Genomic DNA, 23,216 nt, shown 5'->3' on the forward strand with positions numbered 1-23,216 from the left:
ATTATATCCCGATAATTAAAATTCCCTTTTTATAATATTGCATGTCTTCCAAAGAAATCCTGATATATCTTGTATTTTTTATCCACACAAACTGCTGTGATTAACTTGCGTTTATTGATATGTTAACAACAAACCTTCCGATAATGAGCGCATGCTGAGAGAGGGTGAAGATGCTGATGGGGGGGGGGAGGAGGGGGAGGGTCTTAGTCTCGTCTCCATGCAGCCTCCGGAGCTTTAGGGCGGGGCGACACCGCGCAGCAGCAGCAGCAGAAACAGCAGCTCCATCTCTGCTCCGACATCGACCTCCTGCTCGTCTCCAGGCCGCGGCATGGAGCCCGGAGCCCGGCCTGTTTCCTCTGGGTCACCGCGGAGCCGCGCTGTGTGTTGATGCTCGTGCTGATGGAAGATGACGATTAAGATGAAGAAGAGTAGTAGTGAACAAAGCGCAGAGTGTGAGTGAATGTGATGCAGCAGAAAAAGACTCGCCATTGTTTGGATGCGCAGCAGACTGAGAGGAGGAGGAGGAGGAGGGGGAGGAGGAGGAGGGGGAGGCCGACGCTCAGCATGCTATCCCCGGCCCCGCTACTGCTGCTCAGCGCGGCCCTGCTCTGCTGCGTCCAGGTGAGGACACACTGTGTGCGCGTGTGTGTGTGTGTGCGTGCGCGCGCGTGTGTGTGAAGAAGATGCTGCTGCAGGAGGAGGAGGAGGATACGTGTGTGTGTCTTTGTTCAGTCAGAATTGGAGATGAAGAGGATGGTGAACCTCAGTGTGTGTGTGTGTGTGTGTGTGTGCGTGCGCGTGTGTGTGTTGGTGCTGCAGCTCTGACACACTGTGTTGTGGCACTGCAGGTTTGTGTCCTCAGGAAAGTGGGTCACTGTGTGTGTGTGTGTGTGTGTGCAGCGGGAATCTCTCTCTCCACAGCTGCCAGAGATTCACCTGCGCAGGTGTGATGACGTCAGTGCATGCTAAATATTTGATGACGTCATATATATATATATATATATATATATAATACCCACAGTGACATATGTATATGTTAATATATGGAAATTCCCCACTTGTATCCATTCGCATAGTAGATTTGCAGTGTGTGCGTTTCTGTCAGCTGTGGTTCAACATGAGGCTCACGGCTCCCAGTGAAGGCCACTCACATCAGAGTTAAGGGTCATTAACTCTCTTATGACCATGATATTCAGGTTGCCTGGATTTATTCTGAGTTTATGGCTGTAGAATTGTTCAGTGAGTGAGTTCTTTTGCCCCGTTTTCCAAGTTATTCAACCGTTTAGGAATTACGGTACTGAGAAGCTGACGTCACAAACATGTGATGTGCTGGTGAATCTCGTCTGTGAATGGACGGTCGTTCCGCGGAGGTCATGATGTTCTACCGTAATGACAAGTATATGGGTGCAAAGCTCTGTTTCTCTGCTTTCCGGTATCCATCCGTGCATTCATCTTCCACCGCTTTATCCTCCAGTCCATAGTTTCTGAATTTTTTAGATATGCCAAACGGTCTTGGAGTTACGGTAATGAGAAGTACGAATGCCAAATCCTGTAGGCGAACAGAAGGTTTGAAGGGATCAGTAGTTGCTGTGTTTCATGAAAGTCAGAACTGGGAGTGACGTTCATCATGTTCTAGCTGAGAAATCGGGGGGAAAACATTGAACCAAACGTGTCTATCTTTGAAACGCGAAGCTCATTTCAGGCCCAGTTATTTATCAGTGGCAGCCCATCAATAGAGGGCGCTAGGGCACCGCCCCAACTCTCTCACATGAAGAAGAAGATAGGCATTACATCAAATAATTTCACGAAACCGTGACCATTTAAATAAACAAGCTATACTTTACACAGTCCGTGAGTGACAATGTGTAATCTGCATTAAACTGTAGTTTAAAAATGCTCTCACTCGTTAACGGCGAGTTAACTGTCAAGTATTGACGTTTTTCCGACTGTCGTTATAACAACTATCGTATACAGAAGATAGTTGAACACTTGGGCGCTAAACATTGCTTCAGACGACCGCACACAGATAAACGGAAACGGAAATTCGTTATCAATGCCGTTATTTATACATAAATTCTTACATACATTCTGCAAACAAACTAGAACAAGGAAGTGCTATAATAACGTTCTGAAGTAACAAACTACAACAACTAAGGAACTGACAACTAGCTAACAACATGCCTGACTAGCTTGCTGCTATTACTTCCAACTAGCTATCTTCTAAGTAGCTAACTACTACTAACTCATAATGAACTGACTGTTTAACTTATCCTGACTGACTAGCTTGCTGCTATTACTACTGACTAGCTAACCAACTAACTAGCTAAATTCTAACTAACTAGCTTACTGTAAGTTAGCTACTGACTGACTGACTAGCTTGCTGCTATTACTACCAACTAACTAGAAACTAAACTAATGAGCTAACTAATGCTATAATAGTGTTTTTATTGACAGTGTTCTATATCATAAAGTAAATAACACAAAACGAGCAGCTGTTTCTCTACAGACTTCAGGATTGAGGCAGAAAAGTCTCTGCTGTCGTGTTTGTTTCTGCAACATTGTCAGTCACAAATTTGAATGAGTGATTTCAAACCCCGAAAATCACAACAATAATAGTTTGAATTTACTGACGGAAGAAACAGAGGATCAGCAACTCTGTGCCATTAAAATCACTGATTTTCTCTGTGGACTTTGGTGTGGGAGAGTGAAAGTTTCCAAAGTGACACAAAGTTTAACATCAAAATAAAGTAGTGATTTTATTTTTAGAGTCTGGATTTTATTCTGTGTTTGTGCGTTACTGAATACATTTTCTTCCAGTCACATTTTTACTGAATGACTAAGTTTGATGCTAGATATGACATCACTCCATTATTATAGGGCTTGACACATCCTTGTTGCTATGGTTACACACGCTCTCTCCACACTCACTCACTCACATCACGGCTGGATCTGATATTTTTCAGTTTTTTTAATTTCCTGTTGGTTCATATTAAATCCGTGTTTGTGACGATGTCGTGCAACAGGCTTAACACAATGAGCCGACTGTGATCTCTGCCGGTTGTCATGGTGATTAGTGAGATGATGATTTTTTTTTTTTTTTTACGAGCATGTGAGCTCATTAACCGGAGGCTGAAACTCATCCACATGTGGAAAGAAAAAAAAAAAAATATAAATGAACAGTTTTAGCGACAGAAAACAGCAGCTGTGTTAGAAGCAGGGGCGTAACAACGGGTGGGTAACACGGGCTGTTGTTGGGACCCTGAGCTGAGGAGAAGCCTGATGACGCTTTTCTGTTAATCCGTTCTAGCACGACTCGGCTCGACTCGGTTTGGTATCAGTTTTCCATTACTTCATAGTACTTCCTCGAGGGGCGGAGTCATAGTACGACAGAGCAAAAACTGCTGTGTCGTCGTTTTATACGTGACGCGGACAAAGCAGTTGATTTCGGTGTCCTGAATCATTACAATCACTTAATTAAAAAGATTTGTTCACAGAATCGTTCAAAAATACGTCTGAATGGGTTGCGATTCGGCTCCTGTCAGTGGGCGGGGTTTTTTTGTCGTGCGCTAACGAAGCTCCGAGGCCGTGAGATTCGTCACAGGAGCTCGGGTCATCATGAGGTCGGCCATCTTGAACTTGCCAATGGTGTTTCGTGTCTCTCTCATGTCTCTTGTCATTCAGAGAACGTCGTGTCCACGCTGGTGGACACGCTCGTCCTTCACGACCTGTGTGGACTCATTACGCTTCCTGGCAAACAGTGAAAGGAACTGATGTGTCCAACATGGCAGATGGCCAGCGTGTGGCGCTGTGCCAGCGGGATGAAGAAGGTTAACTTGTGCTAGTTTGGATCGTTAGCTTAAGTACAGAAAACATTATGTAAAACAAGATGTGAACAGTGTTATCCTGGTTAGTGTCGTAGCAGTTAGCTCCACATGCTAAGATTAATGTTGAGAACCTTTTTGATCAGTGTTTGTTTCCTGTTTAAGTTAAAAGTTTTGTCTCCTGTGTGTTAGCCTCAGGCTCTTTCACTCTGTGTGTGTGTGTGTGTGTGGATAAGACGCCATTGTTGCTGCTGTCACTGAGGCGGTGGGAGGTGAAGAGAGGAGGTGCTCTGTCTTTGTATAGTTTGATAGGATGCCTGAGGAGGTGGAGTGTGGAGTTGGAGGAGGTGGACATAGCTGACCTCAGCGTGTTTATCTTTAATTTTCACAGTTTCTACTAATTAAAGTTGGGTGGTTTTGCTCCTGTTTGTTCAGAAAATGCTGTAACTGCAGTGTCTGCTTCCTCATTAAACCCCAGTTACTTTTCTTTCTACACAACACTGACTTTTGTCCATTCTGCAGAATCACAGAGTATTTGAGGCGGATACTTTTTCAGTTTATCATTGTTTTTATTCTGTGTTTTTAATTGTGTATCTGTGTTATTTGTGTTTTTATGTGATGCTGTCTAGCTTGGTCAAGCCTCACCCTTAGGAAAACATGTTTTTAATCTCAATGGTATTTAATAGTACAGTTATTATGTTGTTATGTTATGCTAGTTAGTTAGTAAGTTAGTTGGTAGTTATTGCAGCAAGCTAGTCAGTCAGGTTGTTAGCTATTACAGTCAGTTCATTAGTAGTTTACTTAGCTAGTTAGTAGTTAGCTACTTAGCTAGAAGTTAGCTAGTTAGTAGTATTAGCACCAAGCTAGTCAGTTAGGTTGTTAGCTAGTTAGTTCATTAGTAGTTGTAGTTTGTTACTTATGTATTTTAATAGTTAGGAGTGAGTGAGCTACTGTCTACAGTGTTTTGTTTGTGACCAAAGTGTCTATTTTAGCAGCAGAACAGAGGGGGAGGAGCTGGGGGCGGATTGTTGTTGTTGTTTTTCATCAGTCTCATTCACAGTCTGATGGACTGTGGACGTCCTCACCCCCTCACCCCCCTCATCCTCTCACCCCCCCTTCCTCCTCCTCCACAGAGCAAACAAAAACTCTGAGGTTTGCATGATTGTGTTGGCAGCTGCCTGAGGACGCCGCCTCCTGACCCCGCCCCCCCGCATTCATTCACAGGGTCACATTCTCCTTTCATTCATTCAGTCATTCACCAGCTCTCGCTCTCTCACTATGTGTGTGTGTGTGTGTGTGTGTGTGTGTGTGTGTGTGTTTGTGTGTGAGATCAATTTTCCAGCTGATGTGAATCAGCGTCCGTTAACCTTCAGTTTCTCTGCTCCGCTGCATCTCCATGGTAACAGTGGACTCAGACAGACATAATGAGTGTCCTCCTAAATGTGTCTCTGCTTTCATCTCGGTTACCTTGGTGACAGCAAAGCAGCATGGATCCTTTTCTTCAAACAAGGGTGAGAGAGAGAGGGAGGGAAAGAGACAGAGAGAGCGAGAGAGAGAGAGATTTAATGTATACGAGACATAAAACTCTCTTCCACACACAGCTATAGTGTTTACAGTTTATGTGAAGATGATTCACATGTTGATATAAACACTCAAATCTACATTAATACAAACCTAAAGCAGAGGAAACTGTTTGCCTAGCTTAGCACAACAAACAAAATCAAAGGGAGCTGTTAGGTTGTCTTAGCACAAAGACTGAACGCAGAGGGAAACATTAGCTTAGCATAGCACAAGGACTGAAAGCAGAGGGGAAACATTAGCATAGCATAGCACAAAGACTGAAAGCAGAGGTAAACATTAGCCTAGCATAGCACAAGGACTGAAAGCAAACGAAACATTAGCCTAACTTAGCACAAAGGCTGAGAGCAAAGGGATATATTAGCCTAGCTTAGCACAAGGACTGAAATCAGAGGGAAATATTAGCTTAGCTTAGCACAAAGGCTGAAAGCAGAGGGAAACATTAGCCTAGCTTAGCACAGAGGCTGAAAATAGAGGGAAACATTAGCCTAACTTAGCACAAAGACTGAAAAAGGGAACCATTAGCCTAGCATCATAAAGAAAGAAAAATATCCAGGTCTCATTTAAAGATAAACTGACCTCCTGGTTTATGATTGACATGTGACTGTTTGTTTGACTTACGTTTGTCCCTGTGTCTTCTCAGACGTCATCGTCCTTCCTCGTGTCGCTCAGCGACGGCGGTTTGATCACCGCGTCTCTGGAGCGCTCCGACCTGCAGGACAACGTCACAGCGTACGGCGCTCAGCTCTCAGGAGAACCTCGACTCATAAGGGTGGAGTTCGCGAACACGAGCGAGCCGCTGCTCATCAACACGTCCTTTCATGGTCTGTGTTACAGCGTGGGACTGGTCCTGAGACGAGGACAGACGTGGTCCAGGCCCACAAAGACTGTACCTGTCCTAACAAGTGAGGGACAGAGAGTGCTTCTCGTATAGTATATATAGATGAAGATATATATACTGTATATAGATGTTAATTTTCAGTTCAGATGTTTGCTTTTTAATTTGAGGGTTTGTTGTCTCGTCTCCTCAGAGCCACTTCCTGTCGTCAGTGTCCAGATCTCAGACTATAAAGAGTCTCCAGAGACGGGTGTCGTGTTTGAGATCGAGTCTCCGACAGGAAACGTCTTCAGCAGAGTCAACATCAGCTTCACTGAAGGACAAGAGCGACGATGGATGCTCTACAAAGGTCCAAATCTGAACCATATCAACGACTTTATCAGCAAACGTTTCACGTCTTTCACATGAAAGAAAGAAAGAAATCCTCTTTTTACAGTTTAATTTGTTTTACTGTGAAAGTGGTTGACTTCCGGTTTTGCGTGGTTGCAGATTTCTTCAAAGGGAAGACAGTTTTCAAACACTGGTTACCGGGCGTCTGTTACCGGAACATCACGTTCCAGCTGATCTCCGAGGCGACCGTGTTCCAGACGCCGCTGGTGACGCACAGTGACATCACACACTCACCTGTGAACCACAGGACAGGTGAGATCATCTGAAAACCACAGGAAAACAAAGTCAGTGAAACTACATTACAAAATATGATTCAAAAAAGTCAGAATTCCAAGATTTTAAGCGAGAATTCTAAGATTTAAAAAGTCAGAATTCTGAGACAAAAGTCAGAATTTTGAGATTAAAAAAAGTCAGAGTTCAGACATTAATCCCAGAAGTCTGAATTCTGGTCCTAATCCTTTTCCATACGATCTAGAAACGTTTTTTTTTAATGTTTCTGTCTTGATCCTCTGCAGTGCCCCTCCCCCCACTCAACATTTCCCATAAAATCGTCCACCTGAGCCAGAGGGCGGAGCCAGATGAAGCGTCCGACATCAGTCCTCCTGATGGGAACCAGGAAAGTGGCCGTGCTTTTCGTCGCGCCCGGGACGTCCCTCTGATGGAGGAGCAGGAGGAGGAGACCGCCTCAGAGGAAGCGGTGGGCGTGTCCACTCAGGTTCCCTTTAATGTGTCAGGAACCTCCCCCGTCTTCCTGAACGCCAACCACACGATGGAGGCGGAGCCTCGGCGGTACTGGCTGGATCCGACCGAGACGACTCCCGCCGATGCGGCGGACGAGGAGTTTGTCAACGCCGTGGTGTCGGAGTACGAAGACTCCAACGAGCCGGGGTCGGCCATGGGCGTGCCCTCTGACCCCGCCGTCCTGCCCACCAAGCTCCCGCCCGTTCTGCTGGAGCTGCGCTGGCTGCCGCCGAGACCGCCCACCAGCTATGACGGCTTCAACGTCTACATCTACAGAGACGGTAAAGACACAGAGACAGAGAGGACACGAGGACAATCTTTATCTTTTTAGCTATCTATAAAGAAAACAACAATAAACATAGAAATAATAGAGGAAATAAAGAGTTGAAATAAAATTATTTTGGTAATTTTAGATATGTTTGATTATATAATACATAATTTACTTCATATATATAAAGTATTTTGTTGATACAAACTAAATCAGTCAATACCAGATAAACTTATGTTGTTTTAAAAATAGAATCAATAATTGTGTAAATAATTAAAAAAAAACAGGGAAAAAATTTCCACGTGTAAAATAATTTTGATTATATGATACATTATTCTTTATATATATGTACAGGTATATACACAAAATGTCTTTTAATAGAATTTTGATATATATGCATATGTGTATATGAAATTATTTTCATTATATATTCAATTCTGATATATATATATATATATATATATATATATACATAATTTTGATCATATATGAAATTCTGTGTACATACTGTATATAAAAGTTATTTCCATTATAAATAAAACTGATATTATGATACATTTTTATTATTTGATGACATAAAATGTGTCCACTTGTAAAATAATTCTGATTATATAATAACAATTAATAACGTTTTATATATATATATAAAAATTGGTATAAATTTACACGTAGGTCTAATAGTGTGTGTGTATGTGTGTCTCTGTTGCCTAGGTAACTCCACAGAGACGGCCACTGTGGACGAAAACACTCACGAGTTTTTCACCGAGCTCACAGAGTCGGGGACGTACCGCGTCCACGTGTCCACGCTGAGCTTGGCTGGAGACTGCGAGACGAGGGAGAGCGTCTCCGACACCAGCTTCACCTTCTACCTCAGTACGATCTTCAATATGGATCGTCGTCGTCAGTCTGCTCATTATGGTCTGTTTGACTGAACCCGTGTCTCCGGTGTCTCTGGTTCCAGGTCCCGTTGGTGAGCTGCTGGAGGAGCTGCAGGAGCGTCCTCAGGGCGTCAGCGTCCGTCTGCTGGACTCCAGCACGGCCGCCGTCTCCTGGACGTCGTCGTCCGAGGACCACAACGGCAGCGTGGTGTCGGTGGTTTCCACGACGTGTCTGAAGCCGAGTCTGAGTCAGAGGATGGAGACGACCTTCTGCGGCGAGGTCAGCTCCTCCTCCACCGTCGCGCTCTGCGTCTTTTCTCTGTTTACATCAACACGAGGCACAAAATATTCTTAAAACATGACTTAAAGCTGTTATAAGCATTAACTAACCCTTAATTAATGTCATTCAGGTTATTCATTACTACATTATATAAAGTTACTGTTAATAAAACCTTTAACTAAGTGTAAATGTCTTTAGTTCACGTCAATTAAAGGTTTTCTGTGTCTGTTAAGTTGAAAATTAGTTTTCCTTAAGTGACACTGCTTACATAGAACCTTATGGAGATTGTATAAATAAATGAGGAGCGATAATTGAGATCAAATATGCTTAATTGTAGCCATTATACGTTAATGACACTTAAGGGAAAACAAACACAGAAACCTTTATTGTTTCAATGTATAGTTGAAAATGTGTTTTCCCTTAAATGAACCCTTAGGTAGACCCTTATGAGTAAGTCATTGTTTAATATTTAGTGCATAATTTAACATTTATTAAAGGTTTCTCTGTCTGTTAAGTTGAAACTTGTTTTCCCTTAAGTGACACAATTATGCACTTAATAATTACCTAACTATAATTACGCACATTTTTACCTTTATTAATGCAAATTATAAAGTGTAAAAAAAAAAATCCCTTAGCTATGACTTCATAAGTGTATGGGAGCATGGAAATAAGTTAATTACTGAACTATAACTAAGCATTTATTAACCTTATAACCCTTATTGGTTAATAAATAGTGAAGTAAATCTTATTTGATGTGCAGTTAACCGTTATTACTGCGTTAACTGACGCTAACGCGTGATGTTTTCTGACGTCTCTGCAGGAAAACACGACCAGTGACATCATCAGTAACCTGACGCCCGGCGCTCAGTACAGAGTGACCGTCTTCCACACCAACGGTCCTCTGATCAGTCCTCCGTCCGAGCCCGTCATCATCGACATAGGTGATTATCTCACGTTCTCATCGTGTGTGACCTCGGAGTCCTCCGCGGACTCACGCGTCCTCCGTGGACTCACAGGTCCTCCGTGGACTCACAGGTCCTCAGTGGACTCACGCGTCCTCTCGTGTCCCCCGTGTCAGAGCCCACAGGCGTCCGGGAGCTCGCCGTTTACCCTCTGAGTCCGACGGCGGTGATCCTGAGCTGGCAGCGTCCGTACCACGTGGCCTTCAGGAAGTACGTCCTGCAGACCTTCTTCTTCAACCCCGTCACGCTGGCGTCCGAGTGGACGACGTACTACGAGATCGCCGCCACCGCCTCCATCATCGCCTCTGTGGTAACAGCTTTACCCTTAACTTTAAAGACAGGGAGCAAAATACCCTGCAAAACAACACAACAAAGAGACAGAAGATTACCACACAGACATGTCCTCAAAGAGACCACAGAGAGACACATGAACATCTATAAAGAGACAAAATGACCTTAAAGAGTCAGGATATGTCCAACAAAAATGATCACAAAAAGACACAGACATGACAACAAATAGAGAGGACATGACATTAAAGAGATAAAATGATCACAAAAAGACACAAAAAGACTCAGAAAATGACCAAAAGAAAGAGACAAAAACAAAAACAAATGTCCACAAACTGCAACGCTGAGCGTGTCTTTGTCTCTCGTCTGTCAGAGGGTGACTGACCTGCTGCCAGCCTGGTATTATAACTTCCGTGTTTCCATGGTAACGTGGGGCGATCCTCCGCTGAACTGCTGCGACAGCTCCACTGTGAGCTTCGTTACAGGTGACGACCAACAGCGACAATAACAATACTCACATTCAGAAGTCTTCACTGACATTAATCTGAACTGTCTGTCTGCCTGTCTGTCTGCAGCTCCAGAGGCTCCTCACGTCTCGTCTGTAGATTACTCTCACGGCGTTCTGTACGTGCGCTGGACGTACGGCGAGCTGTTCATCGACCTGTCTCACTCCAGGATGATGCACTGGCAGGTGGTCGCTGTCGGCAAGAAAGGACCAGAGAAGATCTATTCTGTGGACGTGAGTCACTCACTCACTCACTCATTCATTCATGTGTTCACTCAGTGATAATTAAAGCTGTTTAAGCTCACTGTGTGTGTGTGTGTGTGTCAGGTGACCCGGAACATGATGAGGGCGAGTCTTCCTCTTCCTCCTGGAGACATTTATAATCTGACAGTGACGGCGTTTACTGAACGAAGCAGGAACACGTCGTCACCGAGGATCATCAAGCTGGGTAACGCACGTATACTGTATATATATGCTGTATATATATGTATATACACATATATATGTATATATATGTATATATATATACAAGTATTGTGGGCTACATACATATATATATATATATATGTATATAAAATTCTAAACTTAACGACATCCTCAGAAATGAGGTTCTGCCTCAATACAAATACAAGAACACACGCACACACACACACACACACACTCTGAGCTCAACTCATTATTTTGTTTCGCTGCGTTTCCTTTTTCAGAACCGGCTCCGCCCACGTCGCTGTTCGCCATCAACGCCACGCACTCGTCCGTGACGCTGCTGTGGAGCGAGGAGGGCGTGGTCGACTATTACCAGGTCACGTGTCGTGCGAGCAGAGCGGGGAACGAGCTGAAGGTGAAGCGTGTGACGGGCCGCGGCGGCCTCTGCTCGCAACCCTTTATTTATTTAAAGTTTGTTCAAATGTTCCTGTTTTTACTCTCTGCTGAGTCAGTGTTAAAGGTTTAACTTTCACTTCCTGTTCCTGTGAAGACGACTCGGGTCCTCGGGTGATCTCTCTCTCTCCCTCTCTCTCTCTCTCTCCTGTGCAGTCGTGTTGTCAGGGCGTTGTCACGGCAGCAGCAGCAGCAGCAGCTTCTCTCCTCTCCTCTGTTTCTGTTGTTGTTTTTGTTTTCTCTTGTTTTGACGCGTCCCCGTCTCTTATCCCGTCCAGACGCGTGAACCTCAGACGGTGACCTCGCACGTCGTGACCATCGTCGGTTTGGCGCCGTCGTCCAAGTACAACTGCAGCGTCACCAGCTTCAGCTACAGCACGCCGAGCCGCGCCGCTCACATCAGCATCAGCACTGTGGGTAGGTGGCGCTCTTCTGCACACTCACGTTGTCACGACGACGCCAGCGTTAACATAATATATATGTTAGTTGTACTGTTACGATACAACATTTTTCTTTAGTGATTAACCAGTAAATGTGTATTTTTTGACTGCAGTAGCTGGTGTTTGACCACAGGGGGCAGTAGATGCTCTGATTTTTATATATAATTTCAACACTTTACCTGAATCAACAAATAACACCAACTATGTCCTGGTTTACACCTGGAAAAAAGTATTGTAGGGCTACACATGCTAGTAGCACGCATGCTAACAGAGCCTCCATACAGAGCAGTGAGCGGCGGCGTCACGTGACGGCTAAAATGGACGACGCTAACGTAGACATTTACTCAGTTTAGAGGTTGTTTCTTGTTCCGTTTATGAGGTTTTATAAAACATGAAAACATACTGCACGTCAGCTGATGTACACGAGAGTCTCTGATTGGTCCTCGTCCCTCGTTGTCACTGCAGCTAAAGAGATGAACCCCAGCGTGGCGGCCATCTCAGCTCTGGCCGTCCTCAGCGTGCTGCTCGTCAGTCTGCTCGTCCTCTTCCTGCTCGTCCTGCGCAAGAAGCACATGCAGATGACCAGGTACGGAAAACACACGTCGTCTTCATCATCATCAACATCGTAAACATCGTAAACATCGTAAACATCAACATAAACATCGTAAATATCATCAGAAACACTGTATCCCAACTTTTATCTGCTAATCTCTGGTCAAAACAGCTGCTTTATATTTATAAGTGATCAGACACAAACAACTTCCTGTTTCCTGTCCTGACTTCCTGTCGAGACAATTTAAGGGAATTTTAGATAAAATAACGTATTTCATTAACACAGCGACAACAACTGTCGCAAAAACAATAGCGCTAACAGGAAGTAGCAGCACTTTGGCAAATGTGCTGGACAAATCGTGTTTCCGGTACAAACCGGGTAGGGACATGGCTTCCTGTTTTTACCGATTTGACTTCCTGTTTTTACCGATTTGACTTCATAACTCGATCCACACTTTGGTTTTCATCCAAATAAATCTACATAAATTAATGTGCGAAGTGCAGCTACTTCCTGTCACAGTTTCAGAGATTTAGGATAAAATAACGTGACATTACAAGAGGCTATTTTTATAAAATTACCCACAAAAGAGGAAGTAGCTGCACTTCACCGGTCTGACTTCCTGTTTACTACACTGTTTATTTAACCAAACAACAACAAGTCATGTGACATGTTTTTGTCTCTTTCAGAGAATGCGGCGCCGAAACGTTTGTCAACTTTGCGTCGTTCGAGAGAGACGGGAAACTTCCGTACAACTGGTACGACCTTTGACCTTTGACCTTTTTGTTCTCGTCTTCACTGAAACATTTGTCTGAGAAATTGAGTTTTTTTTTTCTTTCTTTTTTCTCTCTCTAATGTTTTTTTCTCAACAACCTCAGAATTGAAAAGAATCAATCGGAGGCAGATTAGCATGTAGGGGGAGATTAAGGAGGGAGATTATGGATTCGGACAGCTAGTTCGCTTTAAGCAGCGACAGACTCCGCCTCCTGATTTGATTGGACCAGCTGAAATCTCAGATTAAAAGACAATCATTGCTTTTAGCCTCAGTTGTGCTAAATTACTTCAAAAGAAGAAAAAAATTTATTTGAGTCATTTTTTTTTGTTTTATTGCTTCTTTTTTTTTTAAAGTTTTTAAATGGAAGCAGAGTAAATCCGTGAAACACGTGTGAATCAGACCCGGGTTCACGACGAGCTCTCAGATTAATATAACGGCTGAAAGACGGTCAGTTAAGGCAGAACCTCAGCTTCCATCTGCTCTTGTATTTGACCTCCATCACTAATTGCACATGTCCATCAGAGTGTTGTCTTTTACTGTGACGGTGGTTGTGTTTATGCTTTGACTGTGCATGAGGACAGGACCCGGAGACGCCGGCGTCTCACTGATGCAGAGGACCTTGAACAAACTAACAACAAAGTTCTACACGCGTCAAGATTTAATCTGGAAAATCTCAGAAAGGTTCAATGTTTCAGGTGCAAAAATATGTCGTTGTCCTGTCAGATCCTGATTCTGGATCCTTGTCTTTATTTATACCCTAAAAATACACATTTTGTAGGTTTATTTATACGCAGTTGACGCACAACTGTTCATATAAAAGTATAAAATGTAAATAAATATAGGACAATCAAGAACTTGGTTGAATGAAAACAAAAAACCTACTATTCAGTACTGGATTAGATCACAGAACCCGGTGTACCTCAAGGCTGGATTCTGGATCCTTTGCTTTTCTTTATTTATACTCTGAACTTGTAGGTTTTTTTACATGCAGATGACGCACAACTGTTCATATAAAAGTATAAAATGTAAAAAAAATGTATTGCTTAATTTCTATTTCAGATGGAAAATCAAGAACTTTGTTGAATGAAAACAGAAAAACTGCAATTGGACTGAATTCAGACTCACTTCAGTCTGTACTAAAACAAAAATTTGAGGATTAGATTTGACTGGATTTTTGTAACACAAACCTTTATCTGCATCAGTGAGTCACAACAACACACGTTCATGAGATCAATAAATTATTTGACGTCGCCACCGCGATAACAAACAAAGCTTTTTTGTGACCATCAGTTCTTGATTAGATCACAGACCCCGGTGTACCTCAAGGCTGGATTCTGGATCTGTTTCTTTTCTTCAAACTCTCAAATTCAAACTCTGAATTTACACATTTTGTAGGTTCATTTATACGCAGATGATGCACAACTATTCATATAAAAGTAAACAAATATATTTTAGTAACTTCTAATTTTTATTTCAGACAAACAATCAAGATAATAAAAAACAACATTTAGACTGAAATCAGACCCCAGTCTGTTTTAAAACAAAAATCGAGGATTAGCTTTGACTGGATTTTCATAACGCACACATTTATCTGCATCAGTGAGTCACAACAACACATGTTCATGAGATCATTAGGTTCTTTACGGTGGCCAACGCTTGGGTTTGACATCGCCAACCGCGTAACAAACCGTGGACTGTTCGTATAGAATTACGGGTCCTGCCTGAGTGTTTCATTGTGGGCCGGGCCAAGCCGGGCTGGGCTGGGCTGGGTGGACACAATGATGTCACAGACTCAGGATTGAGGTTGTTTAAGTGAGACAGAGCAGCCATTGACGTCCAGCGGCGAACAGACTCCTGTTGTCCCCCTGAGAGACAACGGGACACTTTCTGAGCGGCTGCATGATGCATTAACTCTGTGTTCAGCACTAATGTGCCTCTTTACTAATGGAACACCATGTTCTGTCCCCCAACCTATCGCCCCCTGGTGTGTGTTTTCTTTATTTATTTTTTTTCCTTGTTTGTGTTTTTATTTTCTGTTTTGACCCCCCTTCAGGCGAAGAAGCCTCTTTGCCTTCCTTACCCTACTGCCATCCTGCCTTTGGACTGACTATCTTTTGGCTTTTTATATTAATCCTTGGTAAGTAAGCACCTGCTGGCCAGAACCACTGCACCTCCGGGGCATGACTCAGCAGAGCCACAGCCAACAGTGTTGATCAGAGACAGAGTTTCAGGCTCCATTTGAACCAAAGCTGATACGTTAGTTTTAGGCCAATACGTCACATCTAGAACCAGAACTCAACAGGTCTGAGTTTAGTCCGGATTCTTCTGGTTTTTCCCAAATCCCTTGAAAAGACCAAAACCTTTTTTTTTTTTAATCAAGCTCACTGTTCATTTCTGGGTTTTATTGGTTTTTTCCTCTCCATGTTTGTATATAATATCAATCGTACTCTCATGTATTTACTACTCGTGTATTTTGTTGCAGATGATACTCTTCTATATTCTATTTTTGGTTTGTTTCAGTCACAAAAAGTGGCCAAACGTCATGGTAACAGCTTAAAAAATAAGGTTATAAAAAATATGGAACTTGTTCTAATAAATGTTAAAAAAATAAATACTATACTTATATCTTGCTTCTAAACATAATTATATATATATATATATTTTAAATATAGTTATTAATCAAGTCAAATAGTTCTTTTGTTAGATGCAGATCATTTTGTCAATAACATGAAACAACAACGGCCCTAAATATGAGCCGTGTGGAACACCAGATTTAAAGAACAATTTTTAATTCACTTTATTGTTTAGCGACTGAGACAAAATTAACTTTTAGTCATTTAACATTTTTTAATGTTTTGATTTTATATTTTCAGTTACAGAAACATAGTTATTTACAGATTTTCTTGTTGGTCTGAGTCTGAACATGGGATTTGAGAAAACCAGAATTATACTTAAAAACTAACTCTTACACTTAAATTCCAGTCTTATTCTGAAGGGAACAGGAAGTCTTGTCGAACCTTGTCTCGTCAACGCTGTGTCTGTGGGTCAAGCTTGTAAAAGTTACAATCGGCATGTCCCTTTTAACGTGTGCGCGATGTAGCATGGCGCTAACTGACGATGCTAACCATGGCTTTGGGGGGTGTCGTGCATGCCGTCGTGTGTCTTTGTCGCCGTAGCAGTGAGACTGTGTTAGCGCCCGTAGAACAGTTCAATGTGCGTGTTCTGTATGTTTTACGATGCATGTGTCACAGAGTTTAAATCAGATTATATTTAAATACAGAAGCATGACGTGTTCAGTGTAAATAGATGTAAATAGCGGCATGTTACATGTTTTAGATGACATTGCTTATTGTAGAAAAAAATGTAGATTATGTTAATTATTTTTTAGTTTTAGTGACATGGTGAGTTTTCTGAGGTTAGAAGGATGCATGGGGAGCCAATGCTGCCACTATTACAATGAATATTTTAAAGGAATATTTCAATGTGTGATGGGAAGAAGATATTTAATACAAATATATATACATATATGTATATTAACTTAAAAAATACACAAATTGATATACTGAAATTATATTATTTCATTTTAATGTTGGCAGACTTGTCCCCACATTTAATAAACTTACTATTAAGTTTGCTTTACTATTATTATCATTATTATTATTCTCAAAATCATTTTTCAAGTTTAATAATTCAAGTCTTGTTTAGTCCGCAAATTTGATATAAAATACAGATTTTTGTTAGGAATTTATATCATTATTAAAGAGTAAAATATAGTAATAAATTATAGTTATTTATGATTACATTTTATAATAATTTATAATCACAAGGATTATTTCTGTATTTTATAGGAGCAAGACAGCTTTAAAGAAACGGAAGCTTACAAGGTAACACAAACTAAACAACAACAATGTGTGTTTGTGGCCGTCATCATTCTGTGTTTTTATTCATTCATTTATTTATTTATTTATTTATTTATGTGTTTGTGTGTCTGTGCATGCGTGTGTGCTGCCATAACGCTAATTCAGCCAGAAAACGCCAGAAAAAGTATTTCAATTTAAGATGAGAAGAAACTGAAGCGGAGAGAAAAACGGAAATGAGACAAAAACGTGGATAAACGTGTAAATAGAAAAATGTAAAATATAGAAATGTAGAAATATGTTAACGTGGTTAAAGTTAATACTGATGTGCAAAATGTTGTTGTTTTTTTAGCCAATCCTGTTTCCAGTTTGGTCTCCTGATAAAATTATAAAATCGAGGGTCATCGATATTTGATTATTCGCTTGATTATAAAAAGTTGTCTAGTTATTGCGTTATATATTAAAGATACAAAACAAATGTTTTATCAGTGTTTGCGTTTATAAAAACAAACCTTTCTACTCCAATTGTGACCACATTTGTTTTACCAGGGTATTTGAATGCTAAACACGCTATGAACCCTGCATTGCTGTTACTTTTAGCTCTAAATTTAGAATATTCGACGAAAAATACCATTCAATATTGTATTTTATTTTATTTCTTTCAACCCATGAATGTCATATTTTTATTCTTCCTCTGATTTTTTATTCATTCTGTGAATGTGAAGTGTAAAAAGTGTTTTTTTTTTTACTTTCATTTTTACAGACCAATTTTTGACTTCTGTCCATTTTATTTTATTATTATTATCATTATTGTTATTATTATTTGTTTGTAGTCTGGTGCAGCTCGATGACTTTGACGCCTACTTCAAAGAAATGGGCAAAGACTCGGCGTATAAGTTCTCGCTGCAGTTTGAGGTGAGTTCACTTGAATACGATTGTTACATTTTTACTAATTTTGAACAAGATATGAATCATAAAAAACTTTTTTGCTTGTAATATCATTTTTTTTTTTTTTAAAGAAACGTAATTATTGTCCTTATTGAATTTTGTCATGTGACGTAAACTGAACATTTATTTGATTGTGATTATTTTATTGATATATAAGATGTTGATTGTTATTGTCAGGAGCTGAAAAGCATCGGCCTGGATCTGTCCCACGACGCAGCAGATCTGCCCGTCAACCGACCCAAGAACAGATACACCAACATCCTCCCATGTGAGTCACACTTTTATTTAATCATTAAATATTAACTTGATTCTTAATAACCGATTCCTGGTTTACAGAAACATCTGTATGACAGACTAATTCAGTTAAAGCTGTAAGCGGTATTGTGTGGGCCCTCGCAGCCACTGCCCCTGTGGAAAGTGCAAAGTTTTGTACAGATCCGTCAATGTACAGCAAAGTTACCGGGCACTTCCTGTTTCGGAAGAACTACTTCCTGTTTGGAGGTCATGGCTTGCAGACGCGTTCAAGGCGGGTCTCTGGTCTCACATACCAAGTTTCGAGCAGATCAGTCAATGTACGGCGATATATATGTATAGCTGCAGTGTATTTGTCTTAAAACTACGATTCTTTTCTCCAGACGACTTCAGTCGTGTCAAATTGATCTCGATGCACAACGACGAAGGTTCCGATTACATCAATGCTAACTACATTCCCGTGAGTACACTTGACATAAAACTTGTTTTTCTGTCGTAAACATGTCCTCTGTCTTTTTGTAATTATTGTGGGTTTTTTTTTTCCGATGTTCAGGGATACAAACACGCTAAAGAATACATCGCCACTCAGGGTCCGCTTCCCGAAACTCGCAACGACTTCTGGAAGATGGTCCTGCAGCAGAAGTCTCCAATCATCGTTATGCTAACGCAGTGTAACGAGCGTCGGAGGGTCAGTCTCAGTCTCACGTCAATTTGTACGAAACTAATTTATCTTGACGTTGAACCAACAAGTTGCTTTGTTTTCAGGTGAAGTGCGACCACTACTGGCCGTTTACGGACGAGCCCTACATGTACGGAGAGATCAGCGTGGAGATGCTCTCAGAAACCGAGTCTCCTGAGTGGATCATCAGGAAGTTCAGACTGGGATACGTGAGTTTACCAACCTGAGGGGCGGGGCCTGACTGGATTTTTTTTTTTTCACCTTACAACCCTGATATGTTTACGATATTTGACACCTTACTACACTGACATGTTTACGATATTTGACGCCTTACTAAAACGACTTGTTTACGACGTTTTTGACACCTTACTACACTGACTTGTTTACGATGTTTTTGACACCTTACTACACTGACTTGTTTACGATGTTTTTCACACCTTACTACACTGACTTGTTTACGATGTTTTTCACACCTTACTACACTGACTTGTTTACGATGTTTTTCACACCTTACTACACTGACTTGTTTATGTTTTTCACACCTTACTACACTGACTTGTTTACGATGTTTTTGACACCTTACTACACTGACTTGTTTACAATGTTTTTGACACCTTACTACACTGACTTGTTTCTGATGTTTCTGACACCTTACTACACTGACTTGTTTACGACGTTTTTCACACCTTACTACACTGACTTGTTTACGATGTTTTTCACACCTTACTACACTGACTTGTTTACAACGTCTTTAACACCTTAATACCCTGACTCAGAATGAGTTCAAAGTCAAATATAAGACTAAAGAACCTCTCATTCATTACATAATGTCTCTGTCGCCTCCTACAGGCTGATGAGAGTCAGGACATCCTCCACCTGAACTACACCTCGTGGCCGGATCACGGTGTGCCCACGGTGAACGCCATCGAGAGCATCCTGCAGTTTGTCCATATCGTCCGTCAACAGGCGAACAGGACCAAAGACCCGATCATCGTCCACTGCAGGTCAGGCCACGCCCACTCATTCAATTTCATTCTGCACTGTAAAAATCTTCATGGTTCAGTCTGAAAAATCGGAGACATTTGGTGAAAATGATCGGAAGTGTCACAAATGTGGTTTTGTGAACAGGAAATTAAGCGGCTCCTTGTTTTTGTCGGACAGAATCTGAAGTGTCTCGTCTAAAAGACTCTAAAGTCACCGAGCAGGAAATCACAGCAATAAAAGCTCAATTAAACTGATGATGTCATGTCCATTATGTCGTATATTCTGGTCTGGTTGTGGTTGTTACGGTAATTGAGTCTGATAATGTGTGTGTGTGTCAGTGCTGGAGTGGGCAGGACCGGGACCTTCATCGCTCTGGATCGTCTCATGCAGCACATCAGAGAACACGAGTTCGCAGACATCCTGGGGATGGTTTCCGAGATGAGGTCACACCGTCTGTCCATGGTCCAGACTGAGGTGAGGATTCGCTGAGTCATGGTCTGCAACCGCATCAGCGATCAATAAATTAAAAAAAAAATTATGAACGACAGCGTCACGAGGAACATCACGAGGAAACATCTGCAGAACGTAGGCGTAGGCTGTTAAAGGTTAATTAAGGAGGAAAAATTTCCATAATTAGCTAAGATTTTTAAATAATTTTTATTAAGGAATGTCTTTGTTTTCATCAAAACACTTTTTGTGTTGCATCATTCGATTATTTATTAAGTTTTACGAGTAAACACAAACATTTCTATCTTTGTCCCAGTGCTAATTATCATTCGCAGAATCTCAAAATCTATTCTTTTTTTACACAATTTGATAATATGATTTGATAAGATATATATATATATATATATATATATGTATATATATATATATATATATATATATATATATGATTTGATAACCTAAAAACCTGCAAACAAAAATTTCATGATACAGGTAAAATACTTAACCAGAAATGTTCCACTCTTTCTCTTCCGTAATAAGGATAGAGGGCACTGTTTTCTTTTCGTCTCAGTCCCACCGTTGTTTGGTTTTCGCGCCATCAAAATACCAAATCTAAAGCTAATGTTGCGTTCCTTTTTGTAGTCGGAATTGAGAATTCCAAGATGGACGTTCCAAGATGGCTGCCGCAAAACAAACTCTGCTACTTTTACTGTTTATTCGTATTTGTCTCACAGTAAATCAGTCCGATCGTACCGATTAATTTTTATTCGTAGACGTGTTGCTCTGCTGTTTGCGTGAAATATCACGTAGGGGTCATTATCAACTGGTATTGCAAGATACGTTAGCATTCATGTTTTTTCCCCCCCAACTTTTCATCCCTGACATCCCTCCCAGCTCCGACTTCCGATGTAAATGGAACACAGAATATTATTGTATATATTGAAAAAAATTGTGTATCACACAATGATGCTAATTTTAACGAGCAAGAAAGTTACGTCACGCATTCACACAAAATGTGAAGTTAGACGACACAGAATTGCGAATTTTGTGTCACTCCATTGTCTTCAAATAACAGAAATAGAAACAAATTTCAATTGTATTTCTTTTTAACTCTCGTGTGTGAGGACACTCAGGTCATGACCTCACCTGCGTCGCTCGTGTGACACCGGACGTTTAACCCGATGTTGCGTTCACGTCCCGCAGGAACAATACGTGTTCATCCATCAGTGCGTCCTGTTGATGTGGCAGAAGAAGAAGCAGCAATCCATCACCTCTGACTTCATCTACGAGAACGCCAGCAAGACATAATGACACGTGAGTCACCCTGTTTAAATCCATCGCCTTCAATTCTAACTTCAATTCTATCAATCGTGTCTTTACCGCCCTGTGCTTCGTCTCACAGGCCGTGGACACGTCCACTCTCCATAGATAGCTTCAGGCATCCATTCTCTGCCGAGGAAGAAGAGGAAGTTCTTCATCATCAGAATCAAGAAACAAACCACCGAACATCAACCACATGAGCAAATTTAAAAAAAGAAGAAAAATCTTTGTTTTGGTTTGAATTGGTTTAAAAAGCCTGACATGGACCAAGGAGCGTTACCGAGCTCCGTCTGCTGATTGGACGTCTGTGCTGTGATGACATTAAGCGATGAGTCACACGATGAGTCAGCAGTCGTTTCTTTTTCATTTGTGTTTTTTAATCTCAGGAGTCGCTGAAAGGAAAGAAGAAAAGAAACGCCAGGAATCTTCATCACGATCAGTTCACGTGTTGTTTACTCCGGTAACGTCACAAAACGACGACGCTCCACTGCCAAAGGTACGAAAGAAATAATAACAACGTGCTGAGTCACCGCGAGGACGGCGAAATATTCACGGAACAAAACCCAGCAAATGTTCGACGAGGATGAAGTCGACACCAACATCGAGGAATCTGAATTTTACGTTTTCAGCTATTTTTAAAAAAAGAAGATTGAATTTTATTTCTGTCCTGGTTGACGTCCGTGATCGTGTCAGCTTTTTCGGAACTTTCTCGCTGCAGGTTGAACACAACGAAAGTTCGGATTAAAGGATTATAAAACATCTGCACAAGAACTCAAAGGCACAAAAAAGAGTCGAAGGCTGCGGCGAAACTCACGGCGGCCGGAAACTACGACAGAAGACGGGAAGAATTTCCCAATGTCGAGCACGGCGCCCTGCGTGAACAGTTCCGACGAAGATCAACATTAAAACCGCAGAGGAAAATTTTTACCTCGCAACAATCTGCAGAGCGACAGATCATATCCGACAGTAAAGTGACTGAATCAGTTCAACTGTCTTTACCTGAAATTACAATGAAACATATTTACACAGCAGATTTCTGCTGCCTACATGAGCCTTGGATTTTTCTTAACACTTTAATAAATCTGCAATTATGATAATTATGATTATTATAATAACCTGAATGTTTACAAAAACGTAGCATCTTACAGTCACTGCTTTTGTTTCGATGCCCCAAATTTTTGTCAAATTAAAAAAATTGGCAAAACTCCAATATATAATTTTTTTTAATCTTGAAGTTGTAATCCAAAAATTTTGTAATGACCTCAAATTTCCCAACATATATTTCACACTAAGTAAAATTTGGCACAAAATGACAAAATTAAAAAAATGTGGGTTCTTTTAAAAACAAATAAATAAAAATCAATACACTGTGCTTCCATAAAATCCTCTCTTGCCCCCAATTTCTTTTTTTCATGAACCCAGAATTTTATGTTAAAATCTGAAATGAAAATCCCTAAACATTTTTTTGATCTTATATTAATTATATGTAAATGTAAGTGTCATTTGAAATTGTTGACAGAATTTTACACAATATGT

General features: G+C 41.1%; 1 protein-coding gene across 3 annotated transcripts; it reads left to right on the forward strand.

The window, feature by feature from the left end:
- Nucleotides 1-217: 217 nt before the first annotated feature.
- ptpro (protein tyrosine phosphatase receptor type O) lies at nt 218-22,992 on the forward strand. 3 transcript variants are annotated; one of them, XM_058624740.1, is made up of 27 exons: nt 218-621; nt 6,043-6,304; nt 6,431-6,586; nt 6,727-6,879; nt 7,143-7,649; nt 8,348-8,509; nt 8,598-8,794; nt 9,615-9,735; nt 9,873-10,066; nt 10,418-10,529; nt 10,620-10,783; nt 10,877-10,997; nt 11,257-11,390; nt 11,707-11,845; nt 12,334-12,454; nt 13,108-13,176; nt 15,247-15,330; nt 17,042-17,077; nt 17,884-17,965; nt 18,176-18,266; nt 18,634-18,710; nt 18,804-18,938; nt 19,016-19,138; nt 19,779-19,933; nt 20,252-20,387; nt 21,564-21,674; nt 21,763-22,992. In XM_058624740.1, the coding sequence occupies exons 1-26, from the start codon at nt 466-468 to the stop codon at nt 21,666-21,668; spliced, it is 3,792 nt and encodes a 1,263-aa protein (XP_058480723.1). In that variant the 5' UTR covers nt 218-465; the 3' UTR covers nt 21,669-21,674; nt 21,763-22,992. The 3 variants fall into 3 exon arrangements, with proteins under 3 accessions (XP_058480723.1, XP_058480724.1, XP_058480727.1); XM_058624741.1 differs by lacking the exon at nt 15,247-15,330; XM_058624744.1 differs by lacking the exons at nt 15,247-15,330; nt 17,042-17,077.
- The last annotated feature ends 224 nt before the right edge of the window (nt 22,993-23,216 follow it).

Source organism: Solea solea, chromosome 3, assembly GCF_958295425.1.
Source record: "Solea solea chromosome 3, fSolSol10.1, whole genome shotgun sequence".
Lineage (NCBI taxonomy): Eukaryota > Metazoa > Chordata > Actinopteri > Pleuronectiformes > Soleidae > Solea > Solea solea.